The 19,676-nt window shown below is 49.2% G+C and overlaps 9 protein-coding genes across 9 annotated transcripts; 4 read left to right on the top strand and 5 right to left on the bottom strand.

Annotated features, from left to right (window-relative positions):
- Window positions 1-259: 259 nt before the first annotated feature.
- BDW43DRAFT_312386 (glutathione S-transferase family protein) lies at window positions 260-1,003 on the top strand (the record flags this gene model as incomplete). Its single annotated transcript, XM_032047360.1, has 1 exon — window positions 260-1,003. The coding sequence occupies one exon, from the start codon at window positions 260-262 to the stop codon at window positions 1,001-1,003; it is 744 nt and encodes a 247-aa protein (XP_031898899.1).
- Window positions 1,004-1,335: 332 nt separating this feature from the next.
- On the bottom strand, window positions 1,336-1,845 carry BDW43DRAFT_312385 (uncharacterized protein; the record flags this gene model as incomplete). The annotated part of the gene is made up of 1 exon (XM_032047359.1): window positions 1,336-1,845. The coding sequence occupies one exon, from the start codon at window positions 1,843-1,845 to the stop codon at window positions 1,336-1,338; it is 510 nt and encodes a 169-aa protein (XP_031898898.1).
- A 463-nt stretch (window positions 1,846-2,308) lies between these two features.
- Window positions 2,309-3,397, bottom strand: BDW43DRAFT_312384 (uncharacterized protein; the record flags this gene model as incomplete). Its single annotated transcript, XM_032047358.1, has 1 exon — window positions 2,309-3,397. One exon carries the CDS (start codon window positions 3,395-3,397, stop codon window positions 2,309-2,311), a length of 1,089 nt encoding a protein of 362 aa, XP_031898897.1.
- Window positions 3,398-4,068: 671 nt separating this feature from the next.
- On the bottom strand, window positions 4,069-6,757 carry mcsA (putative citrate synthase Cit1). Its single transcript, XM_032038101.1, has 3 exons — window positions 6,004-6,757; window positions 4,775-5,929; window positions 4,069-4,719 (listed from the first exon to the last, which is right to left on the bottom strand). The coding sequence occupies exons 1-3, from the start codon at window positions 6,049-6,051 to the stop codon at window positions 4,519-4,521; spliced, it is 1,404 nt and encodes a 467-aa protein (XP_031898896.1). The 5' UTR covers window positions 6,052-6,757; the 3' UTR covers window positions 4,069-4,518.
- Window positions 6,601-7,405, top strand: BDW43DRAFT_124399 (uncharacterized protein). Its single transcript, XM_032038102.1, has one exon. It carries the CDS (start codon window positions 6,846-6,848, stop codon window positions 7,299-7,301), a length of 456 nt encoding a protein of 151 aa, XP_031898895.1. The 5' UTR covers window positions 6,601-6,845; the 3' UTR covers window positions 7,302-7,405.
- On the top strand, window positions 7,406-11,258 carry BDW43DRAFT_124400 (putative mRNA-nucleus export ATPase (Elf1)). The gene is made up of 2 exons (XM_032038103.1): window positions 7,406-10,126; window positions 10,184-11,258. Exons 1-2 carry the CDS (start codon window positions 7,509-7,511, stop codon window positions 10,908-10,910), a joined length of 3,345 nt encoding a protein of 1,114 aa, XP_031898894.1. The 5' UTR covers window positions 7,406-7,508; the 3' UTR covers window positions 10,911-11,258.
- A 456-nt stretch (window positions 11,259-11,714) lies between these two features.
- BDW43DRAFT_312381 (uncharacterized protein) lies at window positions 11,715-12,609 on the top strand (the record flags this gene model as incomplete). Its single annotated transcript, XM_032047357.1, has 2 exons — window positions 11,715-12,144; window positions 12,239-12,609. The coding sequence occupies 2 exons, from the start codon at window positions 11,715-11,717 to the stop codon at window positions 12,607-12,609; spliced, it is 801 nt and encodes a 266-aa protein (XP_031898893.1).
- Window positions 12,610-14,646: 2,037 nt separating this feature from the next.
- On the bottom strand, window positions 14,647-15,501 carry BDW43DRAFT_312379 (uncharacterized protein; the record flags this gene model as incomplete). The annotated part of the gene is made up of 3 exons (XM_032047356.1): window positions 14,647-15,225; window positions 15,290-15,325; window positions 15,382-15,501. The coding sequence occupies 3 exons, from the start codon at window positions 15,499-15,501 to the stop codon at window positions 14,647-14,649; spliced, it is 735 nt and encodes a 244-aa protein (XP_031898892.1).
- An 838-nt stretch (window positions 15,502-16,339) lies between these two features.
- BDW43DRAFT_320457 (phosphatidylserine decarboxylase family protein) lies at window positions 16,340-17,999 on the bottom strand (the record flags this gene model as incomplete). The annotated part of the gene is made up of 3 exons (XM_032049085.1): window positions 16,340-17,814; window positions 17,880-17,881; window positions 17,967-17,999. 3 exons carry the CDS (start codon window positions 17,997-17,999, stop codon window positions 16,575-16,577), a joined length of 1,275 nt encoding a protein of 424 aa, XP_031898891.1. The 3' UTR covers window positions 16,340-16,574.
- Between the last annotated feature and the right edge of the window lie 1,677 nt (window positions 18,000-19,676).

Below are 19,676 nucleotides of genomic sequence, written 5' to 3'. Positions count from 1 at the left end.
GGAGTTACAATTAATAATCATGAGCTAGTTCAGTCCGCCTAGAATAGTCCCACTGCCCACTAAACGCTCCCAAAGCTCATCCAGTAAGCAGTCGTAGAATACCTCATTAATAGCATTTCGGAGACTTAGGCATGTCAGCCGGAGACATTCAGATCCTTAGCACCTTCTAGCTAGGCTGACCAGGAAGAAATGCTCACTATATAAAGACAACATCAGGTCTTTCTGATTCTTTCGTAACGCAACATCTACATCAAAAACGATGGATCATTCTCTTGAGCTCTTTGTTCTAACCTGGGGTGTCTACCCCCGACGCATTCTTCTTTACCTAGCTGAGAAAGGTCTACTCTCCTCACCAATAATCAAGATTACGTCGGTCGATATCACAGAGAATGGCTTGAGCGCGCCTGGAAAGCCTCCAGGGAGTGTGCCTATACTGCGGCTTCCTAATGGACAATTCATTAAGCAGTCAGTCGCTATCCTCGAGTACCTAGAGGATATCTGCGGCAACCCCGATCCCGAACAAACCTGGCAGGTAGAGCTGGCCAAGAATGCTCGTGATACAGGCAGCATGCGTGGGGATACTCCGGAGGAGAGATCTCGTATTCGAGATATGCTTTCTCTTGCGGACGAGGCTACCAGTCTATTTAGCTTTGCATGTCACAAGGGCACCGTCCTTTTTGTCAGCATGGAAGCCACAAACGCTCTGTCCGCAAAGTTTGCACTTGAACTCTGCAAAAAGAATCTGAAGTTATTAGAGGAGTACTACGCCGAAGAAGGGCGGTTTGGCAGCCGTGGAAGGGTATCTATTGCGGATTGCTTGTTATATTCCCTTTTGCATTTTGCCAAGGACCTGTACGGTGTCGATCTTCTCTCGGATCCAGAATTACCGAGCATGAGAAGATTCTATGAGCTATTCGGGAAGAGAGAGAGCGCGAAGGTGGAGGCTGATCATTTCCCCGGGCATATTAAGCGGTTGGCGAGCCAATGGCTTCCGGTAGAGTAGGGGTTTCTGGTTTTACTTGTGGATTAGTCACAGCACGAGTTGGACATGGCGCTGGATCGAGATGATGAACAACACGTCTCATCATAAATGGCTACCATATGAGTTGGTCAACTACAGAAGCTTCGAGACTTGTGGGACCTTACGTTGATTAGCGTTTGAGTATTTAATTGAATTTGCCATATTGCAAGGAGCCGATCACGGATACATGATTCCAGATCACCAGTAGAGCCATCTAGACCTAGCTCGGCTATAATCTGAGCTGGCTACATAACCACCGTGTCGAGCAACAGATGAGGGAAAGTCGCTTCCATCACACAAAGTAGGTCTATGCCTTAGAGTTTTAAGGTCAAAGATGTGGTGAGGCCACACCTATGAGTTGTGTTCGACCAAGGATGAACTTGAGGGCATTTGTCATCACCGGGAGCGCAGTTTATAGACGGGCAACCAGCAGATGAAGGGTGAACCGAAAACCCACGCCTAGTGAACGGCGAGCCGGGGCGGATGTTCGCACAAGACACGGCCCAGAGGACCCTGTCGCCGGATAGGGTGTATTTAAACTGTATAGCATCGTTTACTTTCCGATCCGGCGTCTTGGACACTTTGATAGAGATGGCATCCCCTGTGGGGCTTAGACGGTACGTCTCTTCGTAGGTACCGCTACGTCCAGGAATCGTATACATGCTGCCTTGTGGATCTGGATCGGACCAAGCGTAAAGAGGGGAATCCAAAGTGTTGACGATTTTGATGGCTCCAATACCACGAGGGGGAATTTTATCAACAGGCTGACCCATGGGGGTGAAGAGCAAGGTCGTAAGAGTGACAAGGATGGCGAAGAACATCATTTTGAGCGGGATACGAAGTAAATTGTCACCCAGTGCGATATCAGTATCTGTTTCGCTAGGATGGCCTGAGGACGTTGAAATACGAGGTGAAAGGGCGATGAGAATAGAAGAAGGTTTTGGACTGTTTTTATACCCCAATTGAGTCTGGTCCTCCAGCTTACTGTAGTGAATTCTCCACTAGTTTGCTTAAATACAAAAAGTACCTCCAAAGGCATCCACCCAGCCGTATATCCTTTGTCTTCTCTTTCTAATTCACTGTGTTAGTCTATAATAATATGCAATTAGGCTGGGAGTGGGGTTTGGAAAAAGCTGCAATACTTTTGCAATGTCTTCGTAACATACACTTTCTATATCCAGGGGAGAATAAAAAGAACGTCGAGATGAGTTAAGCCACAACTACATCAGAAAGGACAGTCAGAAAATGATATATCTCCAGTGAGCTCATTCCGATTGTGCTCACTATCTACCTATTTGATCTGCGTTCAAACTCGGCAAGTCTCATATCTACCAACTGAAACGTCTTAGGCATGGTCCCCAAGTTACTCTCCGCAGGCAAGCCCAGTTCTTGCTCAATATAGTCCACATAACTGATACTATTCACAGCAGGACCAGTGATAGTGGTAACCTCAATGCCGTACTCCTCCATGACTCGCTTCAAACCCCAAGCCGCGACGGTATCGCTAGCCGTAAGAACAACAGAAGCGACGTGCTGCCGGAACTGCGGCGAATCCAACACGGGCATAACATTGTAAAACCCCAGAAGGCAAGATCCAAACTCAACAACAATCACGTCGGGATCACTTTTATTCAGCTCATGTATTATACCCAGCGAAGCTTCGATAACCTCGGCTGAGTCTCCGCAGGTAGTCGGTAATCCTCCATCCGCGAACCCCAATACCACGTCAGCGCCCGTAGCAGACAATCTACACAGTTCACCCCGATAGGCGAGCCCAGAAAGCTTGGTACAAGCGACACGGAGTCCCCGTGACTTGAGATGTTGGATGATCTTGCGTGCTGTGGTGGTTTTGCCGGTATTTGAAGCGGTACCAGCGACTGCCACTATAGGTGCCGATTTGCTGAGAGTCTTACGGCGCGGGACGGCCGAATCTTTGATGTTGATCGCTGTGCCATCCTTCAGAATACTGCCTAATACTCGGACTTGCACTGGAGCCGGACCATGGGCGGGAAATGCCTGGACCGCTCCCACCAACCCGCTCTTGCTGACGTAGGTTAGGATATCTCCAGGGGAAAGTCTAGAGGGAACGTCGCAGCTGAGCGCCTGGAAGGAACGCCTCTTGCCGAGGACGACTGGCATAATGTCTCCTTCCACGAACTCAGATTCATGCCCGGTTGTTTCTTCTATTGTGGTGAATTTGTTCGCGGTCGACAGCACCTCCACTGCAAGCACCGCTCCCTCGACCGGTACTATTGTCGGCGATATTGTCACAACATCTTCCAATTGCATCCGATCTAGTAGTGATGGTATCTTAGAGAGGCGGACTCTTATCACTCCGGGAGGCCGTGAAGGATCATCACCCGTGGCGTCAGTCATGGAAGCCTTTTCTCTGTCTTTTTGGATTATGATATCGATGACTAGTGCCAATTCATTAATCGCGCCCATCAAAGTAAGTGAGTTTGAGAGCTAAGCCTGTTATTAACCATAACCCTACTAATAAAGACCTTTTGCCGAACGGGGACATAAAATGAAATGAACCGAACATCGAGGTAGCAGCGTGTCATCTGCTAGCGCGTAACATAAGGCCCCCTTGCAGTCATCATCTATGGCTTTCTTTGCAGCTCTCCCGAGTTGTAACTGCATCCTGGTAATGAATTGCCATTCTTCTAGCCAGAACGCTTGCAACTAGCTTTCCGGGACTTTTATGGCGACTGTATGGGCCTATCAATAAAGAGCCGACAGCAGGGGCCACATAATCTCAGTGACTAAGGCGCTTGAAACAACTTCATTATAAAAGGTCAACTAATTTGTCATGGAATTATAATATTGTAGCCTAATATGCCTCATGTTGCACCAGGGCGAAGTGAGATCCAGGATTAAATGCCTCGACATCAGTACGGAGAATGTACAGCTCATTGATCCCACCATTCATTTTTCGACGAAGATACATAGCATGTGCACAATGGAAAAGGCTCCAAATAATACAACATAATTTGTTTTATATAGAAATATAGCAAACATTCTGATTAGTCGTTAATATATACACCTGAAAGTCTGGGGTGATATTGATATAACTAATTCAATAAAGATATATATCCGTAAGACATTTTTAGTCTAGACTCAGCCTCTAAAGAATTCCAAACAAGACTTAGAAAGCAGGCTATAACATGGACAAGGTATTGATAAATATGTCAAGCTTCGGGAAAGGCTCTTGCAATACAATTATATTGAGAAAATACCGTAGATTGTGAGGTGAAATAAAAAAAAAAAATAAATTATAAAAAAACATAAAGTTCAATTTAGCTCTATTTCTCTAAAAGGTCTATCTGGCATTTATGCAAACGGGCATACGGCTAGATACAGGGAGAAACCGATCAAATAGTATGAAGCGAACAAGGGGCTCAGCTTTGGCAAGGGAAGAACAAACGTTCATTGCGGATATCAAAATACGCTATCATTCAAATCTGTTTTACATGCAGACGTCGGGAATTCGTCAATCATTTCTTCAAGCCCAAGAGGTTGATGCTCTTAGGACGCTCGATGGGCAGACCGAGGGCACGATCCCAGATGAGTTGGACGAGAGGGCCGAGCGCGCGGCTGACACCGAAGGTGACGGTGTAGTAGAGGGGCTGCTGGAATCCGTAGTGGTAGAAGAGCACACCGGAAGCGGCATCAACATTGGGGTGGGGGTTCTTGGTCTGTGATCGTTAGTATCATGGGAAAGGGGACAAGCCGGGAAGAGGAACAATTTACCTTTCCATGCTCGGTAAGGACATTCGGGGCGATCTCCGAGTTCTTCTTCACTAGCTGGAAAACAGGGTTGGCCAAGACATCAGGCCGAGTCGCAGCAAAGTCCATGAGAGCTTCAAAGCGGGGGTCAGGCTTGCGCAGGACGCCGTGACCGTAGCCGGGTACAACGCGACCGGACTTCAAGGTGTCCCAGAGGTAGGTGCGGACATCCTCGTCGGTAAATTTGGTTCCGATCTTGTCCTGCATCGCTAGAATCCACCGCAGGACTTCCTGGGCGGCGAGACCGTGCAGCGGGCCGGCAAGACCCAGCAGACCGGCACTGTAGCTCAGGAAGGGGTCACTGAGGGCGCTGCCAACCAAGTGAGTCGCATGCGCGGAGACGTTACCGCCCTCGTGATCACCGTGCAAAGCCAGGTACAGACGCAGCAGATCGTGGAAGTCCTGATTCTGTTGGCCACCCTTGCCGAGCAGCTCCGCAAAGTTGTACGACCAATCCTGGGTAGCGTCAAGGGTTTGCCTGCCGACCACGTCGACCTCGTCGGGGCGGAAGACCAAGGCGGCGACACGGGGAATCTTGGCGAGGAGGGAGATACTATCGTCAAATGTTGGCTCCCAGTAGTCGGCCTTGTTTAGGCCCTTCTCGTAGGCCTTGGCGAACTGCGATTCGGTGTTGAGTGCAGCGACGGCAATGGACAGCTGTGTCATGGGGTGCATGTTGCGGGGGAACGACTTGATGAGGTCCAGGATGTGCTGGGGGAGGTGGGACTTCTCGGCCAGCTCGCGCGAGAAGGCGCGCACCTGGCTGGTCGAGGGGACTTGTCCGGTGAGGAGCAGCCAGAACATGGCCTCGGGCAGCATCTCGGTGCCGGAAGTACCCTTGGGGAGCTCCTTCTGGCAATCCTTGATGGTCTTACCGTGGAAGCGGATTCCCTCATTGGGATCGAGGACGGAGCCCTCCCAGAGCATAGACTTTAGACCACGCATGCCACCAATGACACTGGAGACCTTGACCTCGCCAATTACCTCATCGCCTTGCTGCTTTACCTGCTGCAGGAGTTCCCGTTTGGCGGGGATGACCGATTTGAGGGCAGATTTCAGGTCGGGCTCCGCTGTCGCATAGGACCTACGCGAGGCATATTGAGTCAATGGGCGGGCGGACTATCACAGTGATTTCGAGTTAGTCAAGTTAAGTCATTGCATCAAGGTGATACTAGATGCGATTGAGGACTAACCTGAGCCAGCTTGGTCGCCTGGCGCGTGGTTCGCATGGTCATGGCCATGGTGATTTTAATTTGTGGCGGAGAAAAGGTCCGTAGGATACGCTTTCCACGGGAGGATAGTTAAACAGGTTTGTCAAAGTCTATCGGGGAGGACGAACAGATACTAAGGAGGGAAGAGTTACAGGGAAGGAAAAAGAAAACAGGGAAAAAAAGCACCGAGTTATACGCCGCCGCCCCTTGCACATCTGTTGAGAGCCCCGGTTGGCCGCGGAGCAACGGTTGAAGGGTGACAATGCGCTGCCGAGGCAATCCCACGGCTGCATGCGGAGTTTCCACTACTAACAAATCGACCAGGATCGTCATACCATGCCACTCTTCTACGGTCGGATGGAAGCTTTGTAACGATTTCTCTATTTCAACAAAGAAAACGGGATAGCTTGCTTTCCACTCTTCTTACTGTGAGTTCATGCATTGATTGATACTTATTTGTTGTTGCCGAGGGTCGGTTCTCTCTACAGGGACGTGATAGAAGCATAAGCTTTTGTTCGGGAGACGGTGATGAGTTTGATCGTCGGCATATGATAGATTGAGAGCTGATAATGGAGGGAGAGGTTAGAGAAATCTTTCTTTGGAGTCTACACAATTTAAAGATTGAAGCTACATTAGAAGAGAAGAACAATATCAATTCTAGAATCTTGCAGCTGACTAGGGTATATAAAGGTCAGTGATACTCCCCCTAGTCGAACTCTTACTGGTAATGAAAATGAAATGAAATGAAATAAATACTGCGGATATGGATCACATTGCCGTCACGGTACCCGCGGCTGACGGACCCGGCGTGCGGGGTAATCCCGATGCGGAATAGCCTGCCTTGGGGGAAAGGGCATTGTTGGTGCCTGAGGCTTAATCGAATATTGTCACCGCCACAGTCGCACATGGCTAGAACCCCGTCAGCCACCTGTGGCTTGAGTCCTGAACAGCCACAGTCGCTGAGCCAACAATCAGTTCCCAAGCCAAGGCGGTGTGCTTTGATTGGCGCACACCTCGGTCCACTACGCCTCAGGCAGAGATTTTCACCCGCACCCAATCACAAGTTAGCTTATCAGCGGCCCAAAAGAAAAAAAAATAATCGCCGCCCCGCCATTATCAATTGTTCCGTCTTTCTTGTTTGGCTTGACTTTTCTCTCTCTCTCTCTCTCTCTCTTCGGTCTTCACTCTCCCCTCTTTCCCTTTTCTTTCTCTGTTTATATACCCTGTTGTTTGCATTCAAGACAGTTCCTCCTCGTAGGGCTGATCTGACGTTGGTTTAACGTAAAAGTTTGAAAGTTTGAATTTATTGTGAATCTTTCTCTCTTCTTTTTTTTTTTCCTGTTTCCCTTTTTTGTCATCTCAATCTTCCATCAGGCTGCGAAAACGCTACCACGGTCTACCGGTGTTGTGCGAAAACTCGAAAGGAAGAGCACAAAATCCCGGTGAGAGAAGAAAAAGCATTTGAATTTTGCCGTATATACCAAAGAATGCCTCATTCCGAATCTACAACAATGGCTATCGCTGTTTCTAAGACCCCCTCCACCGTCCCCCCGACCTTGGAGGAGATCTCATCGCTCTTCAATACCATCTTCACCGCCGAAACTTCTCAGCAGTCTCTCGATGGATCCTACGCCTTGACCAATTTATTGATCCAAAGTGTCGGCTGTTTCGGCTTTCAGAAATACGATATTTTGCCCCAAATCAAGAAGGCCGCTGCCGATAAGAAAAATGGCGCCCGGCGAGAAAGTGCCATGCTGATCCTTGGCGCTTTGTTCGAACGCTTTCCCCGCGAACACCCCCTCAGCGAAGTCGTCTTCCTCCTTCAAGACGGCGGTGTCCTGGGCATTGCCTTGGACGCGTTGGCCGACAAAGGTGCTGTGGTACGCGACGCCGCTCAGTACGCGATTGACGCCTTGTTTGTTTGCCTCAAGCCCGAGGCGTTGGCCAATGCTCTGCTCCCTGCGCTCTCTGCCTACCTCAGCCGCGGTTCCGGCAAGTGGCAGGGCTTTGTCGGAGCGTACTCCCTGATCGAGAAAATGGCTGTCAAGGCGCAAATGGGCAATGGAACCATGGAAGAAGAGCGTGAAAAAGATCTGCTGCGTGAAGCAATGGGCAAGACTCTGAAGGACTTGATTCCCTTGGTCGAGTCCGGCATGCACGACCTGAAGGCCGAAGTGGCCAAGCGTGCTTGCAAGGCCATGAACGCGGTGACTACTCTTTTGTCGAACGACGATGTTGCCCCTCGTATCCCCCTTTTGATCAAGACAATGGAGCAGCCCTCCGAGAAGACCCTGCAGGATGCGATCCATGCCTTGTCGCAAACTACGTTCGTGGCTATCGTCACCTCGCCCGTCCTTGCCTTGCTCACCCCGCTGCTCGAACGCTCCTTGAACGCCCCAACGACACCTCAGGAGACCCTTCGCCGCACCGTCGTGGTCGTGGAGAATTTGACAAAACTGGTGCATGACCCCGCTGAGGCGCGCACCTTCTTGCCGAAGCTTAAGCCTGGTGTGCAAGGTGTGAAGGATCGTGCTTCCCTGCCAGAAGTCCGTGAGCTTGCCACCCGCGCACTGGATGTGATGGAGAAGGCCATGAGTGATAGCAATGTTCATGCCGGATCTGTTACCAAGGCCACCCCAGACGAGGTCCTCGCCGTTCTCGATTCTCAGATTCAGGCAAACGGTGGACTTGTTGTGCCGGAGGGCCAGACGCTCTTCGCGCTCGCTAAGACTTACATTGCCGAGATGGTTCGTGAGGATGTGAACTGCCGCATGCACGACCGAATCCCGGCATGCGTCGCCCCGTATCTGCGTGGTTTGCTCCAGGACGATAAACACGACGCGGTCGCCTCCGCTGTGCAGGCCCATTTCATCGAGGAAGATGAGCGCAAGTTTGGCAAGCCCGAGCCCGAGGACCCCAATGAGGTGGAAATCGTCAACGCGAACTTCTCCCTCGCCTACGGTGGAATGCTCCTCCTCAACCACACAAACCTCCGTTTGTTAAAGGGGCACCGATATGGTCTCTGCGGCCGGAATGGAGCGGGAAAGTCCACCCTCATGCGCAGTATCGCCAACGAGAAGCTGGAGGGCTTCCCCCCACAGGATGTTGTCCGAACCTGCTTTGTGGAACATAATCAGGGTGAAGATGCTGACTTGAGCATCCTTGAGTATGTCTCCAAGGATCCCAAGATCGCGGAGACCGGCCAGGAGCATATTAGCAAGGTTCTTCTCGAATTCGGCTTCACGGATGGCCCCGAGGGCCGCCAGTCGCAGCGAGTTGGTTCTTTGTCCGGTGGTTGGAAAATGAAGCTTGCGTTGGCCCGTGCCATGCTCCAGAAGGCCGATGTCCTTCTCCTGGACGAACCGACCAATCACCTGGATGTTGCCAATGTGAAGTGGTTGCAGGAGTATCTGAAAAGCCACACCGACATCACCAGTTTGATTGTCAGTCACGATTCTGGTTTCCTGGACGAGGTCTGCACGGATATCTACCACTATGAAAACAAGAAGCTGGTGTGTTACAAGGGCAATCTTGCCGCATTCGTCAAGCAGAAACCCGAGGCCAAGAGTTATTACACCTTGTCCGCCAGCATCATCCAGTTCAAGTTCCCTCCCCCTGGTATTCTGTCCGGTATCAAGTCCATGACCCGTGCCATTCTCCGGATGACTAACTGTTCCTACACCTACCCTGGAGCTTCCAAACCGTCCCTGTCGGACGCATCGCTCACCCTGACTCTGTCATCCCGTGTCGCCATTATTGGAGGAAACGGTGCTGGTAAATCCACCTTCATCAAAATGTTGACCGGAGAGACGATTCCTCAAACCGGCAAAGTCGAGAAACACCCCAATCTCCGTATCGGTTACATCAAGCAACACGCTCTCGAGCACGTCGAGATGCATTTGGAGAAGACTCCAAGCCAGTACCTGCAGTGGCGATATGCGAATGGCGACGACCGTGAAGTTTACCTGAAGCAAACCCGTATTCTCACCGAAGAGGATAAGGCTCAGTTGGAGAAGCCGGTCGATCTCGGTGATGGCAGGGGCCCCCGTCGCATTGAGGCACTTATGGGTAGACAGAAGTGGAAGAAGTCATTCCAATATGAAGTGTAAGTTAATATCGTCGTCTCCTAAAAGTTACCTTACGCTAATCACAGGGAATGTAGGAAATGGATTGGTCTCCTCCCCAAGCACAACACCATGATCTCCCGTGAGACCCTTCTTGAGCTTGGATTCTTCAAGCTGGTCCAGGAATTTGATGATCACGAAGCTTCTCGCGAGGGTCTCGGTTTCAGAAACCTGGAACCTGCGGAAATCTCGAAGCACTTCGAGGATGTTGGTTTGGACCCTGAAATTGCAAATCACAACCAGATCTCCGGTCTCTCTGGTGGTCAGAAGGTCAAGGTCGTGTTGGCTGGAGCTATGTGGAACAACCCTCACTTGTTGGTGCTGGACGAACCCACTAACTTTTTGGACCGCGACTCTCTGGGTGGCCTCGCTGTTGCTATCCGCGACTTCAAGGGTGGTGTGGTTATGATTTCTCACAACGAGGAGTTCGTGGGAGCCCTCTGCCCTGAACAGCTTCACGTTGCCGACGGCCGGATCGTTGCCCGGACCAACACAGGCGTGGCGCTCGATCGGTTCGAAGACAGCGCTACCAATTCGCCCCAGACCGGTACTGCAGCTAACTCCACGACCACTAGTGCTGCTGCTTCGGCTGTGAACTCCGGCGCCGAAGAACAGGGAGAGCTCAAGTTCAAGGCGAGAAAGAAGAAGAAGATGACTCGTGCCCAGCTGAAGGAGCGGGAGACTCGTCGGCGTCTCCGTCATATCGAATGGCTGAATAGTCCGAAGGGTACCCCCAAGCCTCCGGATACTGACGATGAGGCTTAATAATTCTCATTGTTTATACCATCTTTCGGTACCTGCGCCGCTGTGTGAACAGCGTGATGATTTATTTGCTTTGTTCATTGATGATAGAAGGACTGGCGTTGTTGCATATATTCTTGGTTTTTCATCTTTCGGCGGGTTGCTCTTCATAGATGACCATTTATGTCACATAGAGATGTCAGAGATTTTTGTAGTTAAATCTGACTATGATCTTGCTTCGAATCAGTTAACAGCTTAGCGTAACCTCTCGGATGAGAGGCTAGTAACCATGACTTTCCCTATCTTTTAGGATCAACCTATCGTCCATGTTCGGGTAAGCCGCAGTCTAGACTCGACTCCCCATCAGATGACCACATGAACCCTCATCAGGCTTCCTGCTCAGCCACGCATCAGTCCGTGCTGCTGCGTGAATCTCAAAGAATTATGGCCCATCACAGCCTTCCTCCCATGAGAAACCAAAGGATTTCATTCAACGACGAATGAGATCGCGATCTGGCTTGCCCAATTGTGGCGCAGTCTCATCCCGCAGCCCACATTGGCTGGTTGAATATACGAGGCGCCAATGACGATGTCGCCGTGCACTAATCGCATCATCATCAGGCAACAAAGTATCAAGCTCTTGTTACTGGACATGAGACAGGCAGAGGTCCGAATATAAGTAACAGCCACATCAAGACCACGTTCAGATCCTCCTCGCCCCAGGGGACGTACTGATTCACACGAAGGACCCGACTAAGTTAACCAGCCTGAGAAAAGAAATCCTCACTGACAAGACATAATCTAAAAGTCTGAACCTAGGCGTCCAATATGAACGATCAACCTCCAGCATACCATGAAGCCGCAAGGTCCAGCGCAACTCCCGCCGCAGTCGACAAGAAGGCCCAGTTGAACCAAAACGGTATCCTACCTCGATACGCCCTGCTATCTATCTCATGGACCGATCGGATCCGCCTCATGCGGTTCCCGGAGCCACTTGTAGCGCGTGTAACGGAGATACTCGAAAAGCTGTGGACGAAGGGCATCCAGAACGTAAAATCGCAGAGCGAGGGTGTCGAATTCAAACTGCGCGGGACGCCGTTCTCGCACAGCGGCGATGAAGAGAAGATAGCCGTCCGAAAGCTGATGCTGGGGATATTAGATGGGCTGGCGAGAGAAGGGTGGGGGGTACATCCTGGTGCGGGCGGATTGGGGAAGATAGGGAATTATTCGTCGCTTGGGGAGAAAGGTATGGATCTTCGTAAGCTTTTGGTTCTTCGGGTTTTATCAAGGATCATTATGGATGTGTGATGAGGTTTCATTCTTAGGTACTGGAAGCGCTAATGAATTTACAGGCAGTGTGATTTTCCAACCACAACAACCGCAGCAGCTCTCTTGGCTGTGTATCTCCTTTGACTCACAGGATCTGATCCATCTTATGAATGCGCCGATTGAGCTGGCCATGTCTCTTATCGGAGTTCTGGAAGAGAGGATTCAGACATGTAACCAGGATCTTGTGAGTGGTACCTTCGAGCTCAAGTTCAAAAAGAACCTGTGGAAAAAGTCGTCGAGCGAAGGGGCGGTGCAGAGCAGACTTGTGGCCCTCGATGTGCTCCAGTGCCTAGAGAGCCAGGGGTATTCGTTATGTGCGAGCGTGGACTTGGATCATGGCGATGGAGGTGATTTGTATCAGAGTAGTGCGGATATCTGGTTCTGTTGTCGGTGACTGAGGGGGTTTGAGAAGGTCAATACCGTAATTCTATCTTGATGCACAACCTTTTTACTTTTCATGTGGTACCTGGTTCGTCCTTAGACGTCCCTTAAGTCCATCCCCTGGAATCTGTTATCAACAGGGATGTGCTGAACCCGCCATCTGTCCTTTTGAAGCCACACACCACACCCCCTGCTTTCGGGTAAGATAATGCTGCTACGGCCAATTCAATAGGGTATTGACTGGTTGCATAAATCATCCAACGTGATAGAAAGGTCAAACCTTGCCAACTAGTACAAAACGGCCGATAAATGCAAGCTAGACGATGAAGACAAGGTACTTCATGACCTTGTACTGATCACTACCCTGGCCTGGGGACAGTGAAAGATTTGCAAATAGGCCAGTTACATTTATGGTCAAACTGAACGGCCTAAACCAGACATTTGAAGTGCGATCCGATTATAGGTATACAGCACAACCTGTAAAATCATCGTCTTGACAGGAGATGAAGTAAATCAAGGACTGGCAGGTAATATAGAATGTCGGATCTGGTAGGTTATATGAGACCACAGATATAAGAAAAAATCTATGCGAGTAATTTTTACTCTTCTGTGTTCCAAACGTGAGTGAGTATTTATGTCCAAGAGATCCACCCTACTGGCTAACATCCCAAGAGCGAAAGCCTGATGCTTCGCTACAACCGGCCGAATCGTTTCCCTAATGTCGGAGTAACGGAGATAGTCCTCGATGACGAGTGTGCATACAAAACCTTGTAAAGGATCAAACGCCGGAGTAGATGCAAAAACCTTGTCAATAACACCCAGGAAACTCTTTATATGACTTCAAATATGGATCTGGCGGGTGTTGACAGTAAATCGGCCATTGAACCTCTGCTGCACGGACAAATCGGTGCCTTGCCAACGGTTTCAAGGCAGGTACATCGTACTTACCTCCCATCGCATACATACCAACAGACGTGAACAGCGAGACTAGAACGTCACGAAGGTATTCTTCACACTCACCGGTAGTGTTACCCCATTGTGAGGGCGAGTCAGGGCAGTCACCCGAATCATACTCTAAAAGGCTTAGAGGCTGTCCTGTCTTCGGGCCCATCTTCGGGGCTATATTCCTCGTCGCTTTGGGAAGCTTAGAGGGCGTTACTGTGGGAGGCATCTAGGCGCGTCAATTGGCGAGTCCGTTGGTAGACTCACTCTTCTACTTACGAGTACTTTCTTCTAACTCAATCTGAACTTTGCCCAGGGGCATCATTGACGCAATGGAAGGAAGCTTATCGAAATACTCATCATCTGTATAAGTCCCGGAGTAGAGAAACTATAAGAATCTTTTGACCGTCATAGGGTCCTCTTCAGGGAGATCAATTTTATTGTCGTGCGCTTCCTTTGAATAACTGCTAAGCAAGGATACTGTACATATAGATTGCTCCGGGCTTCAGACTGACTCTGAAATCATGGCTACATGCAGCGTCGAAGAAAGACGACTGAGGACGAACGATCGCTTTATGGACCTTGAACGTTCTGTTCCGGCAGGTGACCGTAAGATCGGAATATTTTCCACTTTGAAATAAAGATCCCAAAGACCCTTCAAATATTGAATATGAATTATGTTCGATGTTGGCGTGATCGTTCGGATTCATCTCGTGGCAATGGACAGGAGATGCGGCTCCAAGAAGCAAAGCATAGATTTGGCACGAAGTAGATCTCGTGGGAATTCGCGTTAAAAACACAACGCAACCTAAGTTTGGTTGAGATGATTTATGCATAGTTTATGAAGTATATACATATTAGCCATCATACAATCAGTCATAATTTTTGGCTGCATAAATTGCCTCGGCAATGAGGGGGTTAGGGCTATCTAGAAAGATAGATGAGCATCATACTGGAAGGAGGGCTAGAAGACGACGTAGACCACATGGCCAGAAGCAATATAACAGCCTACCTAAGCTGGTGCATAGTATTCCTCGCTTGCTCATAGCCTTGTTAGACCGTAATATAGTTCTAGTTTCTTGTTGCGGTGTCATACTCGAGCAAAACCTCAGCTTCCATCGCTGCTATATCTATGACTAAATCTCGTATGCGTTTGCGAATGACCCTGGCAAGAATATTGCGCATAGATAGCACCGATATTGAGCTCTGTCCTGTTGGACTCTTCCGCCGCATGCTCATTGGGTGTTCCAGGGCTTACACAGTCTCTGCCCGGATCACCGACGCGAGGGCTAACTGTCGCTTGAGGAGACAACGCGACAGCCAGGTTATGTGCTGAAAGATGCATAGGAAAGTCTGTTGCGGGTGTCCAGCGAACCACAATTCCTGGTCTGATGCGCTCTTTAAAGGGCAGCACCTCCGTCTCTGCATTAACTTCTCTGCTAGACGAAAATCTCTCGGAAAGTAGATCCGGCTCACAGGCTCGCGGCTTGTGCTGGTGGTTTCCCGCGTTGCGCTGTGACTCAGTATGTAACCGCCAGAGTTTGGAATGAAATGCCCTTGCTTGGTCCTCCGTCACCTCCGGGGTCTTGAGACCGCGCTGGATAAATTCTCCTTCCGGTAAACGGAGAAGTTCGAGACCAGATTCACTTGGCGCTAACTCGCCCGGAGATATTGCAGGGGGACTGGACTATCAATGGGATTGTATAACTTTTTGATTAGATGATTGTGGATAAAGTGGGCAACAACTTTACCTTTAGCACAATGAAGTTCCGAACTTCCTTGTTCGTCTAGGTCGTTGGTACCATGGGACCCGGCTCTAAAGGCTTTGATTTCGGTAACGCACCCGAAGCATCTCTGCGTACCGAATCGTATTCTTGGTAGGGCCAGCATCTAGAAAGCTCGGGGACAATGCAAGCCAGGATGATGGTCTTGCAGTTGCGAGTCCCACTAGGGTTAAAGACATGCTTTAGAACTTTCGTCAATGCGCTCTAACGAAACGGAACATCCGGTTTCTTTGGGGGTTTTTCCTTAGTTGAGCCGATATCTAGAGTGGCCATTTCTCGGATGGAAACTTTCAGGACAGACAGACTGATGTTGACTTCGCATGTTTCTTTTATGCAGTCAACAGCATGTTCAACGACATCCCGTGCGACTTCAGAGCCAGCCAGGTCAATTAGACACAGGAGCCTGTCTTCGTTTGGCTGCGATAGATCTTCTGCTCTCCCTGGCGAGGTAATACTGCAGGCACTTGATTCGAATCAGATTCTTTCTTGAGCATGGGACGGATGCGAGAGGCCACCACTATGTTAGGGCTTGTTTTGGCCTCCGTCTTCTCTGCTGCCATAGGCCTATTGAGTTTGAACCCCTTGATTTGGGACCGATAGTGGCTCGCATTATTGGCGAGGGATTTTTTCTATAGTGATTAGTAAATCATGAGATGAACACACTGGGTCAGTGCCCGGCGCATTTGTATATGTTGCAGCTGGGCAGAGAAGGATGACTGAGGTTCATAGGTATCAAAGCTATTGGCTTTAGCCCCCACGAGATCTGCTAATAACACACTATTTATTGACCCGCATGGCACAGATCTTTGTAGAGATTACGTGGGCATGGAACAAAGACCAAGTCCTTAGCTGTGCTGCCGTTACTTAGCAGGAAACTATGCTACGACATGTAACCTCCCACAGGTTGGGAAGGACATGGGATCTGTCCAGAAGAACGCTGAATCTAAAGCTAATTTTGATATTTCAATATATATAGGTGATAATGTAACTAAACATAATATGGGCTCTTACCGGAACAGATCGCGAAGAGTGAATAATCTTCGCCCCCATTCAGTGGCGATTGCCTGTCCTTGCAGGCGACGTGTATGCATCTGGGGTATATCTACCGCGTATCAAGTTGTTATTGGTTAATGTTGCGGCAATCCTGAGAAATCTCTTTCGCTTTAGACTGACATGGACCTATATTGACTTACCCATGCACAACCATACACATGCTCATTGCTTTTTATCAAGGACGGGCATCTGCATGCCTCTATGGCGTCACAACAGCCAATTTGCCCCGAACAGGCACGTTCTCCTTCCTTCCAATTTCCGGGAAGCCCGTAACATTCACCCCCTTCTGGAAGATCACACAGTGGGACGAACCTCCATAATGAAACATTCCAATCTGATCCCCCTTTTTGACATACTCCCCCTCTTTCACAGTAATCTCACACGTTGATATCTCAACCATACCGATCCCCAGGAAGCCTACCAAGCCAATGTCCGGGTTGTCCGTCTGAATCAGGATTACGGCTCGTGTCGCCACCGCCGACAGATATACCTGATAGTCAATTTGACTCCCTTCGTTGGCATGTGGATCATCTCTGTGCATGGCTCCCACAGTCGACAAATAAGTGCCATCAATCGTGTACGTCTTCACAACCTTCCCTGAGACAGGAGCATGCCACCGGTGATAACTGAAGGAGTCCAGATAGCCTTGGTAGATAGTCCCACCGATGAATGAGTCTGGAAAACCAGCCCCGAGCATATCAACTAGGGAGTAAGTCTGCCCCTTGATCCAAAAGTTATCCCGTGCTTTCACATTCCTGCCCAGAGTGAAGGGCCGAGACTCGCATGCGTTGGCAATAACAGTATCATCCTCTGGCGAGGCGACGGGCCGAATGTTCTCTCGGAACGTGCGGGTGAAGAACGCATCCCAAGACGGGAAGCCGTAGTGTGGGGCATTGGGATCGCAGATGTAAAGCTCGTCAAACGCGTACGTGGTTCCGCCGACATTGGCCGTGGAGGTCAGTTTGCGAATGGCTTCGGTTCTAAACCATCCCGTTGACGACGTAGTGAGGACGGATACTGATTCAGATGATGAGAGAAACTCGCCCCACACATCCAGCACCTTTTTGAGCATGGAGTTGACCTCAGGATCGATGAAAGCAGCATAGCCACTGACCGTAGGGAGAGCATATTGAAATACCCCAAGCATGGGGACACCGGCAAGCTTGCTAATGCAAGGAGGTGCATGGGTAATGACGTGGTTGAGGACTCGTAGCATTTGCTGATAGTCTTGGACTTCATGTCTACGGTTCCGGACGGGAGCGTTTTCGTGAGCCTGTTGAAACATGGATTGGAAGAGCATATAGATACGTGGGTTGGATTCGATGAGCAGTTGGAATTCCCGCAACACCGGCTGCAGGTTGTCAGGGCTCTGGTCGGCTTCCTTGAGCAGGTTCGAGAGCCACTCATCGCGGACGTCATTATCAGCCTGTTTATCCGACCTATTTTATGACCAGTATAAGGAATCGATCATGTTGGAGACGCAACCTGGACAGAATGAACATACCTCTGCAGCGAGTCGTGTTGTCAGTCGTTATTCCTATCAGAATAGTTGCATCGCCATTGTCATGTCCTTGAATCGGCTATTACTCACCTGGTTGAGGAAGCCAAAGATGGTGGAAATCATCTGTGCTATGGTCAGCACATTTGCTGGGCAGATATGGACGTGACGCTTCACTCATCTGTACATACTGTGAAGTGAGGTGAGGCACGGCTGAGCTCAGTAGGGGGGAATAAGTTGACCTGGCTTGTAATGAACGAGAAGGATAGTTTAGATGTTGTGAAAGTAAAGTTGAGAAGAGGCTGGCGATGGAGGCTGGGTGCTCACGCAAGGGGTCAAGGGCAAGAGATGATCATCACCCCAGCAAGTCCCAATGCGGGAATTCTTTTCCGTAACTGTCCCGTTTCCGCTCGCGATGACTGGCCATGCTGATCGGCTTGACGTTCTGAGATCTATCCGCGAACGATTACAGGGGTCTGCCTGGAAAAATCCGGCATGGGATATGCATTCATCCCCCATATAGTGATTGAAAGACAGCCATGACATGTCTTCATACAGCAGCTCGACTGACGGATTAATAATGATTCTATGTGGTAATCGGAATACCAACCTGGAAATCGGGCCATTAACAAAAGATATATTGAGCAACACACAGGTTGATCTATCATATTGGTCCCGTTTGGTCTTGTCTGATTGGCTGGTCCATCCGAGGTTCAATGCAAGATACATTCCTTGCGCACATTGCACTCATCCCAAGATAATGGAGGGCAAGGATTTTATTGCAGTGGCAAGCCGGGTCTAACAACAGGGCATTCGTTCAACATTGATAAGCTGTTGTCAGTTCCCGGGATTAGATTCCCTCGGGTGATTGATCCGGTTGGTTACAATAGTTAGCGGAAGCCAGTGCTAAGTATGGCTATACCAGCGTTCCTATTGTGCAATAAGTTTTGGTCAACCAAAGTTTACATTGCAATATCGAGTATTGGGGCAGTTCTATTACTGTCCGGGCTTTGGTTTTTTTTTTTTTTTTTTTTTTTTTTTTTTTTTTTTGCCCTTCTTTTATTCTAAAGTTGGTTTTTTTTTTTTTTTTTTTTTTTTTTTTTTCCTGGGTCCATATTTTGGTCGATCGTTTCGGTCCAGGAAATCTAGGTCAGTCTGCTAGACACCCACGGACGCTATTACAACTATCGCCATATATTCTATCGTCTTATATTATTACAGGCAGTACGATCCATACCCAAGCTAATATCATTACTGATATAAGTAATGCATCTTTCTTGTAGCCTTTTAAATCTGGACACCGTCCATAGATAGGTTTTACCTCTCTAGCATTAAAGGTATCTAACATATCAGCTCGACATAGTCTGACAATATCCAATAGTGTGCATGTAGACCATTATAAAGCAACCGTCACGGAACATATTAACTGATACTCTGACACTAAAATATCTCCACATCTCGGAACAAAGCCTAGGACAACCCATCAAAGGACGCGATTGTTCTCAAACGATGCGCAACAACGATCAGCGTCCCATTGAACTGGGTAGAAATCGTACCCTGGATCCATAAGGACAATTCACGCTAGGCACAGCAATTGCCTTTGTCCTTTGTATATAAGCTGAATACGGGTTAGAGGTGCCCCGGCAATATTGTCAGTCACTGAGGTAGGTACTTATCCGACACACACAACTATTATGAGTTTTGATGAAAGCATCGGCGAACTCTGATAAGGTGGATAGGACATGGCCATCAACGTTCCTGACTTTATCACTAGATTTGCCTGGCATACTAGTGCCATTTAGA

This window comes from Aspergillus alliaceus (genome assembly GCF_009176365.1).
Source record: "Aspergillus alliaceus strain CBS 536.65 unplaced genomic scaffold BDW43scaffold_30, whole genome shotgun sequence".
In the NCBI taxonomy this organism is placed as follows: Eukaryota; Fungi; Ascomycota; class Eurotiomycetes; order Eurotiales; family Aspergillaceae; genus Aspergillus; species Aspergillus alliaceus.
Note: the sequence above shows the minus strand (reverse complement) of the source record. Positions and strands in the feature narration are given on the sequence as shown.